Genomic DNA, 18,749 nt, shown 5'->3' with positions numbered 1-18,749 from the left:
GCAAACTTTACTGTTATGCAAAGATAGCCTGTTAACCTCATGATAACTATCATATTTCCAAGGGGCTTTCTAAAAAACAATGTGTGTGTTTTCCTGACATTTTTCACCAGAAACGCTGTTAAAGTTAAAATGTTGCACACTTGTCTTTCCGTGAACTGTCGTCATCATGGTCCTAGAGCCGTCCCCCATCCTGCAGCCAACCAACATCAACCAACCAACATCAACCTCCGTGTGCTCAGTAAAGAGCAGCCGTGTATCATCAAGACATTATTTACTGACATTACTCGCAGATGTTTTGATGTCCGGACTCAGGTAAGAAAGTCTCCTTTTCATAACACCCCAGACGATAACACCGCTGATGTAAGCTTCAGTCCATCACGCTTAACAACCCTCTTGATGATGATGATGACACTGTCGAGGAGCAGCCGGTCCTAAAGCCAGCCATTTTGAGTTGGTAAAATGTTTAGCAAGAAAGCTAACGAAAAGGCTAACGTGCAAGTCCTTTCGACTTGTTAACACCATCACACTGACAAGTGATTTTTAGTCATCTGGTAGACTCTTGCACATGCCAGTCATTTGTACACAGTGATCTCTGTCTTTGCATCGCCAACTTCCTCTGTCATAAAAGCGGCTAGCTTATTGTCCCAGAGGTCCTAATGCCAGCCATTTTGTGATTTAATGCACACCCACATATTTCTGTAATTATTACACAGATACTCTGGAACGTCATCATCCACAGTCATTGGCAAACTTGCTCCTCAAAGCTTCTCTGTCACATGACTTTAGTCTGATGTCTTTGAAACAACTTAACAGCCTCATCACCTCATGATGCATATGAACTGTTTCTTTACATTTTTTCTTTATGTCTTTACAGATAAAAACAAAACAAAAACATGGCCTCTCCTCAGGCTGGCAGCCCACCTCTTACAGAGCAGTACACCCCTACTGATCAGGATGAAGAGAGCCGACAAGAGGAAGAGCTTATGAGAGCTCAGCCTGCAAAAAAGCGTGGCAGAGGCAGGCCTCCAAAAGCCAAGCCTTCCTTCAAATGCTGCGAGTGTGCAGAGGCTTTCAGGAGTCTGTCAGCTCTGCGGAGCCACAAGCTCTCAGTACACACAAAGGAACATCAGCAGCAGCAGCAGCAGCAGCAGCAGCACTCATGTTCTCAGTGTGCCAAAACATTCTCCAGCAAGGCTCAGCTCTCGAAGCACGAGCGGACTCACTCAGTGCAGCGTCCTTTCCAGTGTCCCGACTGTCACAAGGCTTACAAGACGCCCACAGAGCTACGCAACCACAGCCGCTCGCACACGGGGGAGAAACCCTTCGTGTGCACCGAGTGCGGGAAGGCCTTCATGCAGGCGATATGCCTGAGGATCCACATGACGCAGCACAGCGGCGAGCGTCCTTACTCGTGCCGGCAGTGCTCAAAGAGCTACCCCACCCTGTCCAAACTGAAGGTGCACATGCGCTCGCACACGGGGGAAAAGCCATACTTCTGCGCCGAGTGCGGTAAGAGCTTCGCCGATCCCTCCGTGTTCCGGAAACACAGAAGAAACCACCAGGGGCATCGGCCGTACGCCTGCGACAAATGTGGGAAAACGTACACGGAGCTGAAGGATTTAAAAAACCACGAGCGCTCCCACACCGGAGAGAAACCCTACCTGTGCTCCGACTGTGGCAAAGCCTTCTCACGCTCCTCGTCTCTGGCCTGCCACCAACGCATTCACTCCCAGAACAAACCCTACCAGTGCGAGCAGTGCGGCAAAGGCTTCACCCAGCTGTCCTCCTACCAGTCTCACCTGCGCACCCACTCGGGGGAGAAGCCGTTCCTCTGCCCGCAGTGTGGGAAGATGTTCTCGGACCCGTCCAGCTTCCGCCGCCACCAACGAGCCCACCAGGGTTTCAAGCCCTACCCCTGCGACAAGTGCTCCAAGAGGTTCAGGCAGCCGGCCGACCTGGCCGTGCACGAGCGTGTTCACTCCGGCGAGCGGCCGTACAAGTGCCAGAGTTGCGACAAGGCCTTCGTGGCGTCGTGGGATCTGCGGCGCCACATGCTCGTCCACACGGGTCTGAGGCCCTTCTCGTGCACCGAGTGCGATAAGTCATTCGCCGAGCGGTCCAGCCTGAACAAACACCGCCGCGTGCACTCCGGAGAGAGGCCGTTTAAATGTGAGGAGTGTCTGAAGTCGTTTGTGGTTTCCTCCAGCCTGCGTAAACACGAGAGGACTCACCTCGCCGAGCAGACTGAGCAGCAGCAGCAGCAACAACAACAACAACAACAACAACAACCAGAGACAGAACCTGCTCCAGGCTTCACTGCCCACACAACTCTGCCTCAGTTCTCCTGCACTCACTGTGATGCCACGTTTGGAAGCTGGGATGAAGTTCAGGCTCATGAAAATCTTCACTCCGTTGACTCCGCCCCTTCCACTCTTACCAAAGTTGTTCCGATGAGCTCTCACGTCTGCGAGACGTGCCGGGCGGAGTTCGCACAGTTGGCAGACCTGCACGAGCACGAGAAGCAGCATCCCAAGCCGAGGCCTCACATCTGCAGCGACTGCAGCAAAGGCTTCCTCAACAAGTCGGGGCTGCGGAAACACCAGAAGATCCACTCGGCCAGCAAACCCCACAGCTGTCCCCACTGCGGCAAGGCCTTTCTGTTCGCCGCCTACCTCCGCAAGCACTTACGGACTCACGCAGATGCTGCATCCACACAACTCACAGACATGAACATTATCCACACTGACCCTCTCCCCTCTCCTCCATCCCCCGGTGAGATCCCCCCCTCCACCGTGGAGTCCAGCACCATCTCCCTGACCGTCCCAGTGACCGTTCCTGTAACAGCTTTTCACACTCTGCCGGAGTATTTAGTCAAAGAGGAGGGTCTTTAAGTTAAGACGTTTACTTCTGCAGAGTTTGAATTGCTCACATCATCTCAAATCTTTTAAGATGACGGGGTCTGATTTGTCAGGGGTGTTAAATTTGAAGCAGAATGACGTCTCCTTCATGTAAACTGTCAGCGCCTGGTCACTGTTTTGTCCTGATATTTTAAGTGAGTTACATATTGATCATGTTTTAAAATACTGTATGTATGCTATAAGTATCCTACGATGAAATGGTCACATGTTTTGTAATCTCTTCATAAAATGGTTTTGCAAACATTTATTCTGACAACTTGAACATCTCACTTTTAATGTTGTGATTTCAGGTAAACATATATTTTAAATATGTTTTTTTATTTACAGCTCGTCTTAAATCAGCATTCCTTGAACTTACAAAACCATTTGTATCTGTTTGACTGTGTCTTAAATATCAACTTATAATGATCTAAAAAAAAGAGTTGAATAAAAGTCTGTTCCATTCTAAGATATCTAATCTGAGGAAATGATGTAAGATAAAAAATGTGTCTTGTATAAAATCATCTTACTCGTTTTGTGTTTTATCAGTCAGTCAGTTTACAAATGTTAAAAACAAACTTAATCAGCGAGCAGCAAAGTGCTGATAAGGTAGAATTAAGTGAGCTTTCGTCAGCACATCCTGAGGTGGGAAACAGTTACACACATTTTGATGACATTTCTGTCACCGTTAAAAGGCTGAATGCAAAGTGAGAGCGACATCATTCAGTCAGCTGCAGCTCTGAAAGGTGAGTTTCTCTGATCTGCTTCACCTCACCTTAATCTTTAGCTGCATTATGAACCACTTCATTGACAAACAGCTGTGTGTGTCTGATGTGACATTTGTGAATACTTCTAATAGTGTTCATGCTTCCCTCAAATCAATAACTGGTTTATGTTGCAGACTGCATCCTTTAGGGATCACAACATTTTTGTTGTACACATTCACAGTGGTGTACGTTTGAGTCTAATTACAATACAGTGTTTAGCATCCTCTCTTTTATTTCTCCTGTCTGACAGTTCTGAGGATTTCAAATGATTTTTAGTTGTGCTGGACTACCAAAACTATAAACACATTCAAAGGAGTGAATGATTGGATGATTATTTGTCAATTGACAGTTATTCAGCAAAAAAGTAAAAAAATAAAAATTGTCATTTGTCGTTCACTTACATTTCTTATTTCAACCCTATTTTTTTAATTGTACTGTTGTAATAAATTCAATTTGTATTTTTGAAATTGGTTTGTACAAAAAGTATTGTTGAGGTATCAATAGTCGCTTATTTGGAAAGCATATCTCACTGTTGACAGTTTTTTATAAACTAATAAGTTAACTTAAAGGAGAAAAGAATGAGCAGGTACTCTTCAAGTTTCAGTCGGTCGACCCGAGGCACTGAACTGAACAGGTTGAACCTGTTTTTAGCTTCTATGCTGCAAACACACAAACCCTGCTTTCTTATCATAAATTTAACACAAATCTAAGATTAAGAAAAACTGTCTGAATCATTCTGTATTTGACTTTCACTTTGTATTGTAACTAATAATTTTCGACTGTAAACTGCAGTGTAACTGCTGGATGTTATTTCATACCATTTAATTTGATTCTATCTTAATTGATTTTGTACCTGTTCACATTTTATTGCATGTTTTCTAATGTTTCTCTATAGAACACCATGAATATCTGTATAAACAGAACTGCCTTACCCTGCAGTCTTATACAAAACAGTTTAAAATGAACTCCGCCTCAGCCAGCAATAAAATCCAGTTTATAGTAAAATAATGTCAGAGTACTCAAAGTAAAGTATTTTGTACCTGTAATACATGTAATTGGTTATACGTTTTGATTAAGTCACATTGAAATGTAAGACTATTATGGTAACGCAGCAATTTCTTTTTGTGGTTTTAGTAGACTTCAACTAAGTGGAGCTGCCTTTGACAACTGATCCTTCAGCTAAGAATATTTATATCACCACAAATTCAGATCCACTGCTAAAGATTAGTTTCCTAAAAGCGAGTACATCACATATTAATATGGAACATGTAGGCTATATGTTTCCAGATGCCTCTGGGTTAATGTCCTTGTTAAGTTTAAACTAAACTGCAGGACCCAAACTTGTAGGAGGATAAAATGTTAAACTGTTCCATAATATTCATAAAAGCAACTCACCAAGTCAAGGACCCTTGGTATTTTGTTTAATCTTAACAAAACTACAGGTTCATATTCATACTCATAATGTTAGAGAGGTTAGGTAAGAGTTGGATGAATATATGATTGTCAGAAGATCATTTTGACATCAAGAACTCAACGTTCAAACATTTCAATCAATCAATCAAAAGCTAATGTTATCAAATTAAATAACCAGGCTGATGGGGTATTCCTGAGTTTATTATTCTTAGAGACAATATTCACAATGTTTCACAGACGTATTGGACAACTATCACATAATCAGAGTGTGTTTTTTCTGTAATCTCAAACTAATAGAATACATAATTTGTTTCCTTGTCTAAAGATAGTTGTGGAAATGTTAAGAGTAAGTAATCGCAATTTTAAACAGCCTATTGTTAGTGTTCATCATATTTGTTTGTGTTTGACTCTGGTCCAGTAAAAAGAATAGTTGAGTTGACATTATTCAACAGTATTTCTTTGAGTAGAAAAAAAGGAAACAACTTTGATCTGTGCTCTTAAATAACAATTTGAAGTAAATGGATGAGTAGTTAATAAAACGTGTGCTTTGTTCACTTTTTTACAAGTTCTCCACGATTAAGATTCACGACTAAAATCCTGGAGTGAAGATGGCTGCGTTAGTAACGGGCCTGATCCCCATCCTGCGCACGGCCGTGGATGCCACCACCACCTACAAGTGCCGCTCGCTGTGGTTCGGCTTCTTGTGCATCCGCCTGGTGATCCTCTTCCTGGCCGAGCTTCCTTTCACCAAAGTGGACGCCGACTTCTCCTGCAACGACAACAGCAGCAACAACATCTGCACCCGAGCCTGCTTTAACAGACGCTTTAACAAACCCATGTTGGTGGCCTGGAACTTCATCTACGTGCTGGTCATCATCTCTGTGCTGCTCATGGAGCTGTTCACCTCACACCTGCGCTCCATGGCCCTGAAAGGGAAGGTGAAGGCAGAGGTGGAGATGGAGGTTCAGGGGAAGGAGGCGGCGGCTCCGGGTGTGTCCACAGACCCAAAGGGCAAGACGGTGCTGGACCTCCACAGAGACAGAGGCTCAGTGGGCTTCTACCTGTTCAGCATCGTCCTGCGGATCTTGATTGAAACCTGGTTTGTGTACATACTGCTCTCCTGGAACCTTCCAGCTCTCAGTGATGATAAATTTATCTGCTCCACAGACATCTGCCCAGCTGAACTTGTGTGTGTTGTGAGGGCTGCACCAGAGAAACGCATGTCTATTTATGCTTTGGCCTCCATCTCTGGCATGATTATTGTTGTTTCAGTCTTATTCTGCATGTACTCCATTGCTCATTACCTCTGCAACTTTTAAATATTTATACTCAGTCTTTTCCTTTACAGTATTTTAATTCAGTTTATAAATCATTTGACTGTTTTTTGGTTGTATTGTTGGAGTGCATACTGCATGTTAGAAATGTGTAGTTTATATCTTTGTGTGGTTTATGTGCTATGTTGAGCCGAAGTATGTCGTTAGAAGCGTTCTTACTGACACACAGTGTTTTTCTCACTCAGGTTTTTTTTTCTCTGGTGTTTTTGTCGATGCAAAAACACAAACTCTGTCAAACACACCCATGTACATTGTTCAAAGCCTCAGCAGTTTAACGCAGACAGGAATCCAGCTTCACACAGATCTTTATTTAACATATGGCAATGTTTTCTGTTTATATTATTCACATTGTGGAACATTTGAAGGGTATGTTTTTCAGCCAGATAATCAAAGTCAAACAGCGTATCGTTGAGCTGCTTTCAACGAGCTAGAGTTTCTGTTTGTTCTTCAGAGAGATGGACTTCCTGTTGCAGTGCTTCATGGTATAGAACAGCGCTGCACCAGCATCTGTTAGGGACTGAAAGACGGGAAGCAAAGGAAGATGTATAAGAGTTTCAGCAATAAAATACACACAAAATATTTCTGTATTTAAGACAAGACAAGAGGAATTACCTGTGAGTCTGAAATCACAGATTTTCTCTACAAAGAAAAGAATTATGAAATGTTAAGTGTTGGGACTCTTTCATAATTTGAAGCAGTAAATGTGATCAAACTAGTGTGTTATCTCACCCTGGTGAAGTTGTGTATGTTGTTGTATATTGGCTCCATCGTTTTAACCCATTCTTGGTACGTCTGTTTGTCCTCTGCACTGTGATTATGCTCTCTGGAAAAAGAGACATCATCATCAAATCAATTAAAAACATTCATTCAGAAAAAAATGTTTGATATCAAATTGAATCTGAGTAATAAACATGGTGTCTAATGTATGCAGAATCAGCCCTCATTAAATCTGTTTGTCAGCATTAAGTGGCTCTTTTTCTCTGTGTTGCCCACACACTAACGTCAGTCAGAACCCCCCCCAACCCCCCCCGCCTCCACCTGTAACTCACATCGCTCTTTCAATCAGCTTCCTCTGTGGCTCGCCTTCCTTCAGGGCATCCAGGAAGCGTCCTCTGAGGGCCAGAGACGCGCTGGCCTGCGACGAGTTGAGCTGAATGATGGCCAGAGAAAGAGAGGAGAGGGCCGCCGAGCTGGAGAGGAGGTTTTTACACTTTAACTTGAGAGAGTGCTTCAGCAGCTTACAGCCTTTTTTATCGTGCTCTATTATTGGCCTCTTTGTAGGACGCTCAGACTATGAATTGCTCGACCTTCATTTGGTACATGAAGCTTTAAGCGCCGAGCCAAAAGGTTCATTTTCCCTGTGACTAAATGTTATGAGAGATGTTTTTTTTTTTTTTGGTGGTGCAATCATTTTCTGCATGGTTCGGTATCTCAGCAACAGCCAGTTTCCTTGGATTTTTGAAAATGCGTTTGCCTAAAGGTTCACTGAGATTGGTATAAAATAACACATCCAATCAATTGTTGTCCTCAGGACGAGAACGCCTCGTTGATTTAAGATGTCACAAGATAATGACTTGTTTCAGCTTCCAGCGAGGCCACACAGTATGCAAATAAATCTTTGCACAGTAACAGTGGAGAGTGTGTGTGTGAGTCAGTTACAAACACAAAAGTGAGAGAAAGATTCTTAGAAGTGCATTTTCACCTGTCGTCAGTGACTACTCGGTCTGATGTGATCACTCTGAGCATCCTCTGCCCGTTCCCCTGCCTGTACCTGACATGCAGTTGGATAGACACACGGCTACCAGAGGCTGGAGCTGAAACACAGGACAGAGAGAACATGTTGCTTTTTCACCTAAAATATGATGCCATGGCTTGGTTTGATAGATTTAGAAGTATAGATTTATCAAATATTAGGTCTTGGTTCTCAAATTGGCCCATAAAAAAAACACATTTAACTATTCTGATGCCATCACCTCCAAATACACTCAAAGTTATCCCAGATTAGGTTTAACTGCTGCAGAACTCATATGTGACCATGAAGTCAAGATGCCCTATAGAAGAGCTGAACTACTTCTGTATTTGCTGAACTATATCTGACAGCCATGCTATCAGCTCTGCAGAGCTGCACAGAGGCACAGTGGTGCACAAAGGTCAACGCTAAGATGATCATGCTTATATTGCTAACAATGATGAGGTTTAGCAGGAAATATGAACCATGATTTATCATCTGACTGTAGGGTGTTTTAATGCTCGATTTTTCAAATTAGAAAGTAACACAAACTGTCCAGTTGCTGAGAACTAATGGGAAATAGTTTTTCAAGCCGTTTGGTATTTGACAAATTAAAATGACCAAAAGGAGGGGATTACCAAAGTTATAAAAGTGTAACCAGAGAGGTAAAGCAAATGTTGTTGGGGAGTTTCCACCAAATATTTGTCTGACAGCTGAACAGACCGACATTTCCATCCCTGATGCTGAGCAGGTAGAGCAGCTAAAACGTGAACCTGGTCTTCATTTAAAGCTCCTGTGCAGTGTTTTTTTTTACTGAATATGAAACAGTCTGTAATTAATACTGAAGCCTCTTACATACCTACAAAAGCAAACCATCAAAGACATGATCACAAATGTGTATATAGTTATTTTGAGTTATGGATGAAAGCATTATTTACCCATTTAAAGGACACGATCAGCAAATAGGATGTACTTCTTTGTCCTCAAGGGGACACAGAAATTGGCGCAATATGAAAGTCCCTCTCAGGAGTTTTAATAATTAAAGTTATTTCAAACTGATAAGTTGTTTTTCTTTGTGTGCCTTGACAGTTCCTGCAGCAGTTTTGTCAGACAAATGGATTCACATGTACCCCCAGATGGACATTTTTAAGTAATGAAACAATGACAAAAAATGGACTTCCATTTGCGCCCATACAGCTTCAGCCCTGGGGTTTTTTTTGCATTTTTTTGCATTTTTTCTTCAATCCAGGTGGTAGAATGACATTTTCCTCTCACCGTCTGCGTCTGATTCATTGGCTCCAAACTGGAAGGTGATCTCTGTGTGTGGGGCTACGTTCCCCACCTCTCTGGTCCCTTTGTGCCCGGACTCCCTCTCTCCTCTGACACACCTGGTGAGAAGAAAACAACAGTCAAAAAGCTTGTGGGTTTTATTATTTACTGAACAAAAGGAATGTTATTGTGCTATAAAAATGCCTTAATGTTAGTATCTCAGGTTTGTACAGTGCAGATCTTACAGCGACTGAGGCAGCAGTAAAGTGACAGTGCAATGTGTAGCAATGGTCCTGCTGTTGATTATATGTTCAAACTCTGAATGCAACCTGTTTGGACTTGCTACCACCACCTATGAGACAATGAGACACAGAACAAGACAACAAGATCTGATTAGTTTGTTATAAAGAAAAAGTCCCTTGATTTGCAAAATTAAAAAAAAAATGCATTGAAGCTTTGCAGAACTGTGACGGGGTCCTCCAAAAATCTTAAAAACACAGGCGTAGTCGAAGACTGCAATTAATGTGTTTTATTTTAGCCGGCCTCCCAAGGTGCAGTGACAGACATTTACAAAAAAAATGCCAAAACACGAAAAATTGTATTTAAACTATTTACAAAACAAAAGTCTTCCAAAAACAAATTTCCACATAAGCGAGCAAACAAAAAGAGAGTCTCCAACACGTTACCTCCTCTGTAACCAGGACTAGACAGCCTGAAAGCAGCCATCTTTTAAAGCAAGAAGCCCCTCCCACTGGGCGTTATGAATGACATAACATTGTAAACAAAACACACTTTCTCATGAATGAGCGATTTTTAACCTTTTACATTCACACGGCCTACTCAAGAACATTTCGGTATCGTCTCTTACCGTCCCTCCTGTGCGATCAGCGAGTTGTCCCAGCTCATCCAGCCTGCAGTCCGTCCCCTCTATGGACAGCACAGACACTGTCACACTGATGACAGAAGGACAGTTCAGTGAATTGCAGCAAAAGCAAACACAACAGACCCCTCACTCTTTTCTGACACCTTATACATATTAACACTATTCCCAGCCTCAGGTCTATTTCTGTTGGTGGTGGTGCAACAGCATTTCAATCATGTCAATGTATCGTCAACTGCCTGGTCAGCCTTATGTATTCATGGTAATGCTTCTTCCATTCTTGAAACTGAAGAGCAGATGTCCACAAACCCCTGATTGGCAGCGTATTCGCCCAGCTCCTGGTAGAAGATGGTGGACGAGAGGAGGGTGTGAGCGTCGTTATCCTCTACCTCGAGATCCCCCAAATCAGTGTTGGCCTTCCCATCTGTACAGATAATCACCTTCAAGATCAGCAGGGATAGCACATCAGGATTGCATTGTTTTAAGACAAACACAATATGAAAACATTTACACATGATTGCTTTTACAACACACCATAATCATTTATTGCAAATTGTATAAACCTTGCCAACAAAACTCAGTGAGTTCAAAGAGCATTTTTGGCTTAAAAAATCCAAACATTGATTTCAGCCTGTGCTGGAATGAAAGGTAATGAATGCAGGCCTGATGAATGAGGGAAAGTTTATGCAACTTTGTTAACTGAGAAGGAGCCAGAAATGCTGATGAAGGTCAATAAATGAAACTTCATATTGAGATAAAGTGATAAACCAGGACTGTGCAGAATTTCTGGTTCATTTGCAATCATTATTATTTGTTCTGAGTGCCTGTCAGAACAACAATTAGAACTGATTTGTGCTTGAGATTGAACAGTGTAACTATGCAGTTCTCAGGAACGATCTTTGTAGGTCACATGTAACCTGTCCATGATTAAAACCAAACCCACCTTAGACCCGGGCTGTCTGGAGGCCATCGCAATCGCCAGGAGAGCAGCTGGACCAAGAGCTGTGGTCCCACTTTCAGATAATCTACAACAAAAGAAAAAAAAATAACACATCTGTTTTTGTGAGCATGACATTACCGTTATGTAAGACCAGAGTTTTTTTTTTGTATTTTTTACACCAGTTTCTCTTACCCCTGGACTTGTCTCTGTAAGCAGTCCTTGGTCTGCGAGAGGGGAGGAGGGATGGGAAAACTGGCTGCAGCCTCTTTCAGATAGTCACTGTCTGCCAACTCAGCACCGCTCAGGAAATGTGAGGGGAAGTTTTCATGTCCATGCAGTGTCACCTTGGGAACAGAGAACCAGAGGGAATCAAGAAAAGAAGCATCGACAACTTGTAAACTCAACTTGCATTCCTAAAAAGCAACAATTACAAATAGTTTTCACAGTCATGAATAAGATGCAGAAATCAAATCAACAACATCATACACTCCACAAAGCTATCATCAATAACCACACAAGAGATCACATATACATACAGGGAGCACAGTAACTAAAGGCCCCCTCTACTGACTACAGCTAAAAGACCTCCACCTGCTGTCCTGAGGGGCCGGGGCGGGTTGTAGTCTGTGAGCAGGATAGAAATGTACTCAGGAGCTGAACCATGGAGTGCTTTGTGAACTAGGTTTTTAAAAGTGATTCTGTATTGTACGGAGAGCCAATGGAGAGTTTTGAGGACTGGAGTGATATGTTCAAACTGTCTTGTACATGTCAGGACTCTAGCTGCTGAATTTTGAACAACTGAAAGTCCTCCTATGGTCTTATACGAGACAAATACAAATATGAAACATCAGTTAGACATCAAACTAAAAGGCAGAAATTGACAACTTCAACAAAATGTAAAACAAAAGAAAATAGAATTCTGTCTGTACCCGATAATTGAAGGTGATGAGTCCCACTCGTAACTCAGGTTGTTGTTCACTCAGTCTTTGAACAGACTGCAGCACAGCTTCCTGAACAACCTGGTTCAGATACAAAGGTTTACTTCTTCCAGCTGAATATTGATAACATCCAAACCATGACACAACAGAAAAAGATAGAATCGACTCGACAACAGCACGGTAAAAAAAGTCATCATGGTTTTGTCAATGTGAAAACGGGCCAATTTCCTCAGACAGGATAAACGCTGGTGCCCCCTTTTTACACACAGCTTCACAATTCAATTCAAAGTTAAGTTTAGAGTCGATAAGATATCTGTATGATTGTACACATTCGACTGGTTGACCATTAATGAGTGTGACTTCTTGTGTTGTGGGACTTTTTTCTAAAATCCTCCAGATATGTCTGCAAAGTAAGCCCTGTAAGTTTTATATATAATACATCCCACAGAAGAGTGACAGTTCATCTGTTTAACTGTAAATAGTAAGCTACACAGAGGCTTACTTACAGAAAAAGAAATAGCAACTAACTGGTCTTAAATTTGCCGACATTACACAGATTTGTAAAATATGTATCTCCAATTAAAATGTTTGCTCGAGAAGGTTTTGCTAGCTGCACTTGAATGCAGATTTCTATTTATAGAAATAAATTGTTGTTGTCAGATTACCGATGAACCTGGGATGTCATTACTGCAGGATTGTGTTTCGCCTGTTCTTACTGTCAATATGGACTGTTTTACCTGCATACACCACAGCCTGCTGATACGTGATTGGTTAATATTACTGAGCCCACAAACATACTACAGACAGAAACCAGAACACGTCTCATACTGAAATCCAGACCTGGATTTTACGATTTTGTTTATGTAGAATGTGTCAATATAGATTGTAAGTAAACTTATGTTAACAGTTTTTTGGAAAGAAAACTTGACCATGTCTATTTAAAGCATACACAGAGATAATTCTCAGAGTCACAAAAAGACACTTGACAATAATAAAAAAACAAAACTTACATGAAGTCGGGATCTGTGGACAAATTGCTCTCCCTCTAACACCTTTGAACGACACAGATGAATCCTTTTCAACACTACAGCTTATGTTCTTTGAATGCTGGCTGTCACACATACACAAAGAGTTAACATTGCATTGTGGGTGATGAAGTTTCTTTTACCTGTGAGGTAATGCTCATAGAGCCTGAGATATCAATGCAGAAGAGCAGCAGAGCATCCTCAGCGCACAGCGACTTTACATCAGGGTTGAGCACAAAGAGGCCATCCTGGGAACCAGTCAGTGGACTCTGTGGTTCACTGGGAGCGCTGGTCAAGTCACTGGGCTCACAGAAGTAACATGAACTCACCTGTAGTTCACAATTAGACACACTTACAAATCATCGTTTTATCACGTCATGATCATTAAGTCTCTGTATTTCACAGGCGTAACTAAAAGGATTATTTAGGGTTATTATTCACAGTTGAAATCAATTAGACATGTTACTGCTCATGGATCGAGGAATGAAGGTCAAAGAAAAAAAAGGCACGTAATTACCACATTGTCGTAGCAGCAATCGAGCACGGAGCCACACTGAGAGCAGGAGGGGGGCTCTCCCTGTATGGCCTGCACTGGAAATATTCAAACATGGACATCATAACGAGGCCATCAGAGTGGTAATAAAACTAAACCGGCTAATCATGAAGGTTTAACAGTGACGATAAAAAATGTACACACCCCGTCCCTCTGAGAGTAATTTTCCTAAACTGACGAGGAGAACATTAGGATTCCCTGGCAGGTGACCCTTATCTGCTGATCCTGGATGGGAGACAACAAGAGCGTTAAAAAATATATGTCTTTATGTGGAATTTGAGGTTTTTTTTTTTTAATGTTTTGGCAGCACAACAGAGACTGTGACAATTTGTTTTTACTTGTAATTGATGGTGCACATGGCTGGTCTGAGGGTGATCTTTGTGATGATGAGGATGAAGAAGATGAGCTCTTCGAAGGTAAGATCGCTAAGTACTCGGGCATTGACTTCATGAATGAAGGTCGTGGAGGGAGAGGCGGGGCTGAGATTTAAAGTAGAACAAAATAAATTGGAATAATCTGTTGCTATTCATTTTTGTTGCACAAAGTTGCATCAAATTCAGGAAAAACAGTAACAAGCAGTTTTTTTTTTTTACCTGACGTCTGCGGCAAAATGCTGCTGTTTTCCATTGGCGGCTTTACTGGGAGCCCTGTGCCTTCTGGTGTGGTGTACGAGTAGTTTGGGTCCCAGGGTTGTGCATTTAGATCTGGTTCATCTTCAGGTAGGTCATAGGTAAACACCTGACTGTTGGTGTTGGATGCAGGGAGCGGCTGGCTGTCAGGAGAAGGCTCGCTGTTTGGTGGAGGCCGCATGTGAGGGGGGATAAGAGCTGGGTAAAAACAGAAAGCAGCACATTGTTAAAGGAATAAATCACATTAATAATAGGAACTGTAATTTAAGCAGCTGCAGATCAATAAAAAGTGGACAACAAGGCAAGAAAACACAATATGTAAATCAGACTTAAGGCTTCATATTGGATCTGTGTCAGTGCTGATTCTTTAAAGTGTAATTATGTGAAATAAACAAATATTAATTCCCTTCCTTTTTTTGCAATCATTCAGCTATCACATCACAATGGTTTTAATGCCATAGAGATACCTGACCTTGTGTTATCTTAGGGATATCAAATTGGAAAAAGACAGCACTGGTAAGTTCATAATGAGAAAATGATGTGAAGTTTTGGAGACACTTATCCACCTGATTTTTTTTTCATGGACCAGCTATCTACTGAAAAGCAATATAACAACAGGATTTTGAGACTCATGCTTTATAAGCAAAACAAATAAGGGAAAATATTCCCTTATTTAAAAATATTCTTCTAAAATATTCTTGCATGTTTGGACCAACTGCATCCAAGTTTGGAAAAAGATTATTACTATTGTGATTATTATTATCTCTGATGTGTAGCCATTCAGAAAGGCACAAGAGGTTTTTAAGACTTTTGAACAAGTTTAGTTTTGTGCCAACACTTTTGGTCGGGCCTTCTGATGATGCAGCATGACTTTGCCCGTTTGCTCGAGGTGAGGACATTAAAGATGTGGTTAGGGGGGATTGGTGTGGAGGAACTTACTAAACCTGCAGGGAGACGGACTACGAGCAAAACAAACACGTTTGGTAGGAATCAGAGCACTTGTTGGCAGAGGTGTGAAAAGTATTGACATTCATTACTCAGGTAGAAGTATAGATACTAGGGTTTAAAAAGACTTCTGTATCAACTCAAGCTTTTTACTGAAGTAAAAGTGTAAAAGTACTGGTTTCAAAACTACTTCAAGTATAAAAGTAAAAGTAATGTAAGGGGGGAAAAAATGCCATTAAGGACAAAAGCTTAGGCCGCGCCACAGGGGCCTATAGTGCACTACCCCTCCCCAAAAAAACATTTTTCTAAAGGCCATAATGACTATAATGTTATATTAAAATGTTAATGTTGAAACATTTGGGATGCACCTGTTTCAGCCGCATTTATGCCCATTGAAAATGAACACATTTTAGTAGAATGCAAATACATTAAAGAACCATATATGTGTACTGCTGAGCATTAACATGTGTTTCATGGAGCGGAGGATATGATGACTAGTTGCCTATAAGTATTGTAATGGTGCAAAAAGTCTTCAGAGGCATGTTATCAAAAGCCTTTATTGGAATGTAAATGTACATCCAAGCTTAGCTGCAGGAATCTGTGAGGGCAACAGATGTAAGATAACAAAACTGGACAAGAAAATTGGTGTACCCCAGGGCAGGCTTAGTAACAATTACCCTTGTATGGTTGTCTCTGCCACGGACATCTTCGTACTAGGCTACATACGTCTGCTGTTTCCTTGCTGGAGTGTGACGTGATTTGTGTCATGTGCAGGTGAGATGGATCACGTACAAACCAATAGGGTGTTGGAATGGTATATGTTTATACTTCTCATCCAACCACAATCAAATTCACTCTATCCGGATGGCGTGATTTATCTGGATAGGTTTTTTTTTTTTTTTTGAACGATGACAAGCCGGAATGAAAACAAGCCGAAATGAAATAGGAGTAACAAGGCTATTTTTAAAATGTGAGGAGTAGAAAGTACAGATAACTGCGTGAAAATGTAAGGAGTAGAAGTAAAAAGTCGGCTGAAAAATAATTACTCCAGTAAAGTATAGATACCCAAAATTTCTACCTAAGTAAGGTAACGAAGTATTTGTACTTCTGCTCGTTGGTACCAATATTCTGACCTCACAAATGCTCTTTTGGCTGTTATAAAGTCAAAGAGTATTCCATATATACTGTAAATACCCATAGGATCAGAAAAGTACGTCTCACAAGCTGATAAAGGTGTGATAGTGATGTGTCTACTTTCTTTTGGAAAACAGTTTCTTTAAATCTGCACTATGGAGTTTTGGAAGAGAAATGTGAAAGTTGGAGAAGTGTACAGATTCTGTGGTATATGTTCATAACTCTAAACACAAACTGTCCTCAGAGGAACATTTTGTCCCAGGAAAACAGTTTGAAGATAAAATGCTACATGAGGATTTATGGTGAGGGGCCTGCAACAGTGAAACCGTAACTCTCCTGGTCGGTTTTTAGCTCCAAACAGTGTCCAGGAACCCATTATTTCCTTTGAATAAAGTTTGTTATTTAGTTCAGAAAATAGCATAGAAATGTTTCACTTCTCCAACTTTCAAATGTCACTACCAAATCTACACAGTGCACCTTTAAGAAGATGAACACATGTTTTTAAATGTAGTACATCAATAAGGGAAAGACAAGTAGATGACTTTGTGTGCATTTGGTATCCTTTGCTGGATGTGACTGAGCTGAAAGATGAATTCATTAATTTAGATCTAAAGCTACACCCACAGTACCTGTTCTTCGAGGAGGTTTCGGTGTGTGCTGAGGAGTCACACTGATCGAAGTAGCTGCCTCTGTTTTGTTGTGAAATGCTGCATTTTCATAGAAGGGAGCGTGCTTCACAACCTGCTTCACTTCTTTGTTTTTTTCCAACTGTTTGATAAACTTGGGGGGAGATATGGGTGCTTTGGGTGATCTGGCTTCAGGAGAGCTTGTTGGAGGAGGAGGTGGAGGAGTGCGAGGACGGGTCCGGTTAACAGGAGGAAGAAGAGCTAAATAAAAAACATAAAAAACAACATATACCACATCACCACATATACCACACTACCCTAACCCCCCCTTATATACAGTCGCTGTTAAACTGAGAACATTATCTTGCAACTGTGAGCGAACACAAAACAACTGGTGCAGAGTCGACCTTTGTGCTGTGAAGAAAATGTGACTCAGGATGCAGATGGCTTTTACCGAGCAAAGCAAAGTACGTGTGAAAAATATCTGCTCTGAGACAGACAGGAGAGGTTGTGTGTGTCACTGATTACATAACAAATAATGGTACTTAACTTACCACTCAACTCAAATCCTCTGTTTTAAAGAAAAACACACATGCAGTATCATTTCACATCAAGAGTGACTTTGTCAAAACAGTTTTTGTGTGATTTAGTATGTTACATGCCGTAGTGGTCTGTGTGTTTGTGTATGACTTCTTTAGTCTTTTGTACAATGAATACTTCAATTAATGACATCCTGTATTTCCCAGAATGCTTTTAGACCTGCACCCGACTCAACAAGGAATAAACTGACTCTAAAATCTTTTGTTTTTTTAAATGAAGCTACATTAAAAAATAACTGGCTATCTATGGAATGGAAAAAAACTACAACTAAACAGCAAAGTGGACCCAGAAATGTGACACTTAAAAAAAAAAACAATGTTTAAAATTTCAATCAGTGTTTACGATAGTTTGAAAGAAATCCCAACCTGAGCGTTTTATGACTCGCTTGTCGTTCTTCTGAGTCACTGATGGCGGCACGTAAACAAACCCACAAGCAAATTCCATTATAACTCCACCTGTCTGCGAGGAAAAGGACATTTATTCATTATGTTTTCACGTGACAACAAATACTATGTGAAAGACGCCGAGACAAAGTCATTTAAAACATAATAAAGAACAATAAAACAATCCAGCCTTATCAAGCAATTACAGTCGTTATGGCATTCAGTTTCTAACATGTTGACACACCTTTAAGAAGCATTCACACTTAGTTCAGACAACGCTGCCTACATTAATCAATTGTGTAGCATTAATAAAAAATACATCTTTACACAATATTCACATCAGAGACGTACTTACTCATGCAGAAGGTTTTCAGTGCTGACCCTACAGTACAACCACAACCAAAGGAATGTTTCAGCTCCCGTGTGACGTCTTGTCATTCACTAGTTCTCTCTCAGACATCTCGTCTAACAGGTTTCTGTCCTCAACAGTTTCACTACCATACAGTGAAGCTGTGAGGGTGGTCACTGATTTAACACGTATTTCCTAACTCTAGTTAAACATTTCATGAATGTAAATAAAATGAGTTGAGATTGAGAAACAGAGCCATATAATGTTGAAGGTCAATATGACTCATATTGATAATAATAACCTTTCAAAGTAAAAGACAAACTGATTAACTGACATTC

General features: G+C 41.2%; 3 protein-coding genes across 5 annotated transcripts; 2 read left to right on the top strand and 1 right to left on the bottom strand.

Annotated features, from left to right (window-relative positions):
- The first annotated feature begins 208 nt into the window (after positions 1-208).
- On the top strand, positions 209-3,366 carry znf668 (zinc finger protein 668). The gene is made up of 2 exons (XM_061028561.1): positions 209-307; positions 873-3,366. The coding sequence occupies exon 2, from the start codon at positions 894-896 to the stop codon at positions 2,889-2,891; it is 1,998 nt and encodes a 665-aa protein (XP_060884544.1). The 5' UTR covers positions 209-307; positions 873-893; the 3' UTR covers positions 2,892-3,366.
- Positions 3,367-4,863: 1,497 nt separating this feature from the next.
- On the top strand, positions 4,864-6,592 carry gjz1 (gap junction protein zeta 1). Its single transcript, XM_061028126.1, has one exon. It carries the CDS (start codon positions 5,686-5,688, stop codon positions 6,394-6,396), a length of 711 nt encoding a protein of 236 aa, XP_060884109.1. The 5' UTR covers positions 4,864-5,685; the 3' UTR covers positions 6,397-6,592.
- Positions 6,593-6,698: 106 nt separating this feature from the next.
- On the bottom strand, positions 6,699-18,660 carry LOC132955322 (circularly permutated Ras protein 1-like). 3 transcript variants are annotated; one of them, XM_061028124.1, is made up of 21 exons: positions 18,414-18,660; positions 18,045-18,138; positions 17,083-17,340; positions 14,339-14,572; positions 14,084-14,224; positions 13,890-13,970; positions 13,710-13,783; positions 13,336-13,521; positions 13,178-13,219; positions 12,159-12,248; positions 11,422-11,573; positions 11,233-11,314; positions 10,599-10,729; positions 10,278-10,362; positions 9,655-9,761; positions 9,416-9,528; positions 8,114-8,225; positions 7,461-7,601; positions 7,141-7,234; positions 7,024-7,050; positions 6,699-6,928 (listed from the first exon to the last, which is right to left on the bottom strand). In XM_061028124.1, the coding sequence occupies exons 2-21, from the start codon at positions 18,121-18,123 to the stop codon at positions 6,839-6,841; spliced, it is 2,319 nt and encodes a 772-aa protein (XP_060884107.1). In that variant the 5' UTR covers positions 18,124-18,138; positions 18,414-18,660; the 3' UTR covers positions 6,699-6,838. The 3 variants fall into 3 exon arrangements, with proteins under 3 accessions (XP_060884107.1, XP_060884106.1, XP_060884108.1); XM_061028123.1 differs by having other exon boundaries at positions 18,418-18,660; XM_061028125.1 differs by lacking the exon at positions 13,178-13,219 and having other exon boundaries at positions 18,418-18,660.
- Positions 18,661-18,749: the final 89 nt, after the last annotated feature.

Source organism: Labrus mixtus, chromosome 21 (genome assembly GCF_963584025.1).
Source record: "Labrus mixtus chromosome 21, fLabMix1.1, whole genome shotgun sequence".
NCBI lineage: Eukaryota > Metazoa > Chordata > Actinopteri > Labriformes > Labridae > Labrus > Labrus mixtus.
The sequence above is the reverse complement of the archived record's forward strand: the minus strand, read 5'-3'. Positions and strand labels throughout refer to the sequence as shown.

Bases quoted from the DNA above. Each gene is read 5' to 3' on its own strand.
- znf668 (XM_061028561.1), top strand. From the start codon at position 894: ATGGCCTCTCCTCAGGCTGGCAGCCCACCTCTTACAGAGCAGTACACC.
- gjz1 (XM_061028126.1), top strand. From the start codon at position 5,686: ATGGCTGCGTTAGTAACGGGCCTGATCCCCATCCTGCGCACGGCCGTG.
- LOC132955322 (XM_061028124.1), bottom strand. From the start codon at position 18,123: ATGGAATTTGCTTGTGGGTTTGTTTACGTGCCGCCATCAGTGACTCAG. The intron at 13,220-13,335 runs GTAAAAGAAACT...TGTCGTTCAAAG, and splicing joins CTATGAGCATTACCTCACAG to GTGTTAGAGGGAGAGCAATT. The intron at 6,929-7,023 runs GTAATTCCTCTT...CCCGTCTTTCAG, and splicing joins CTGTGATTTCAGACTCACAG to TCCCTAACAGATGCTGGTGC.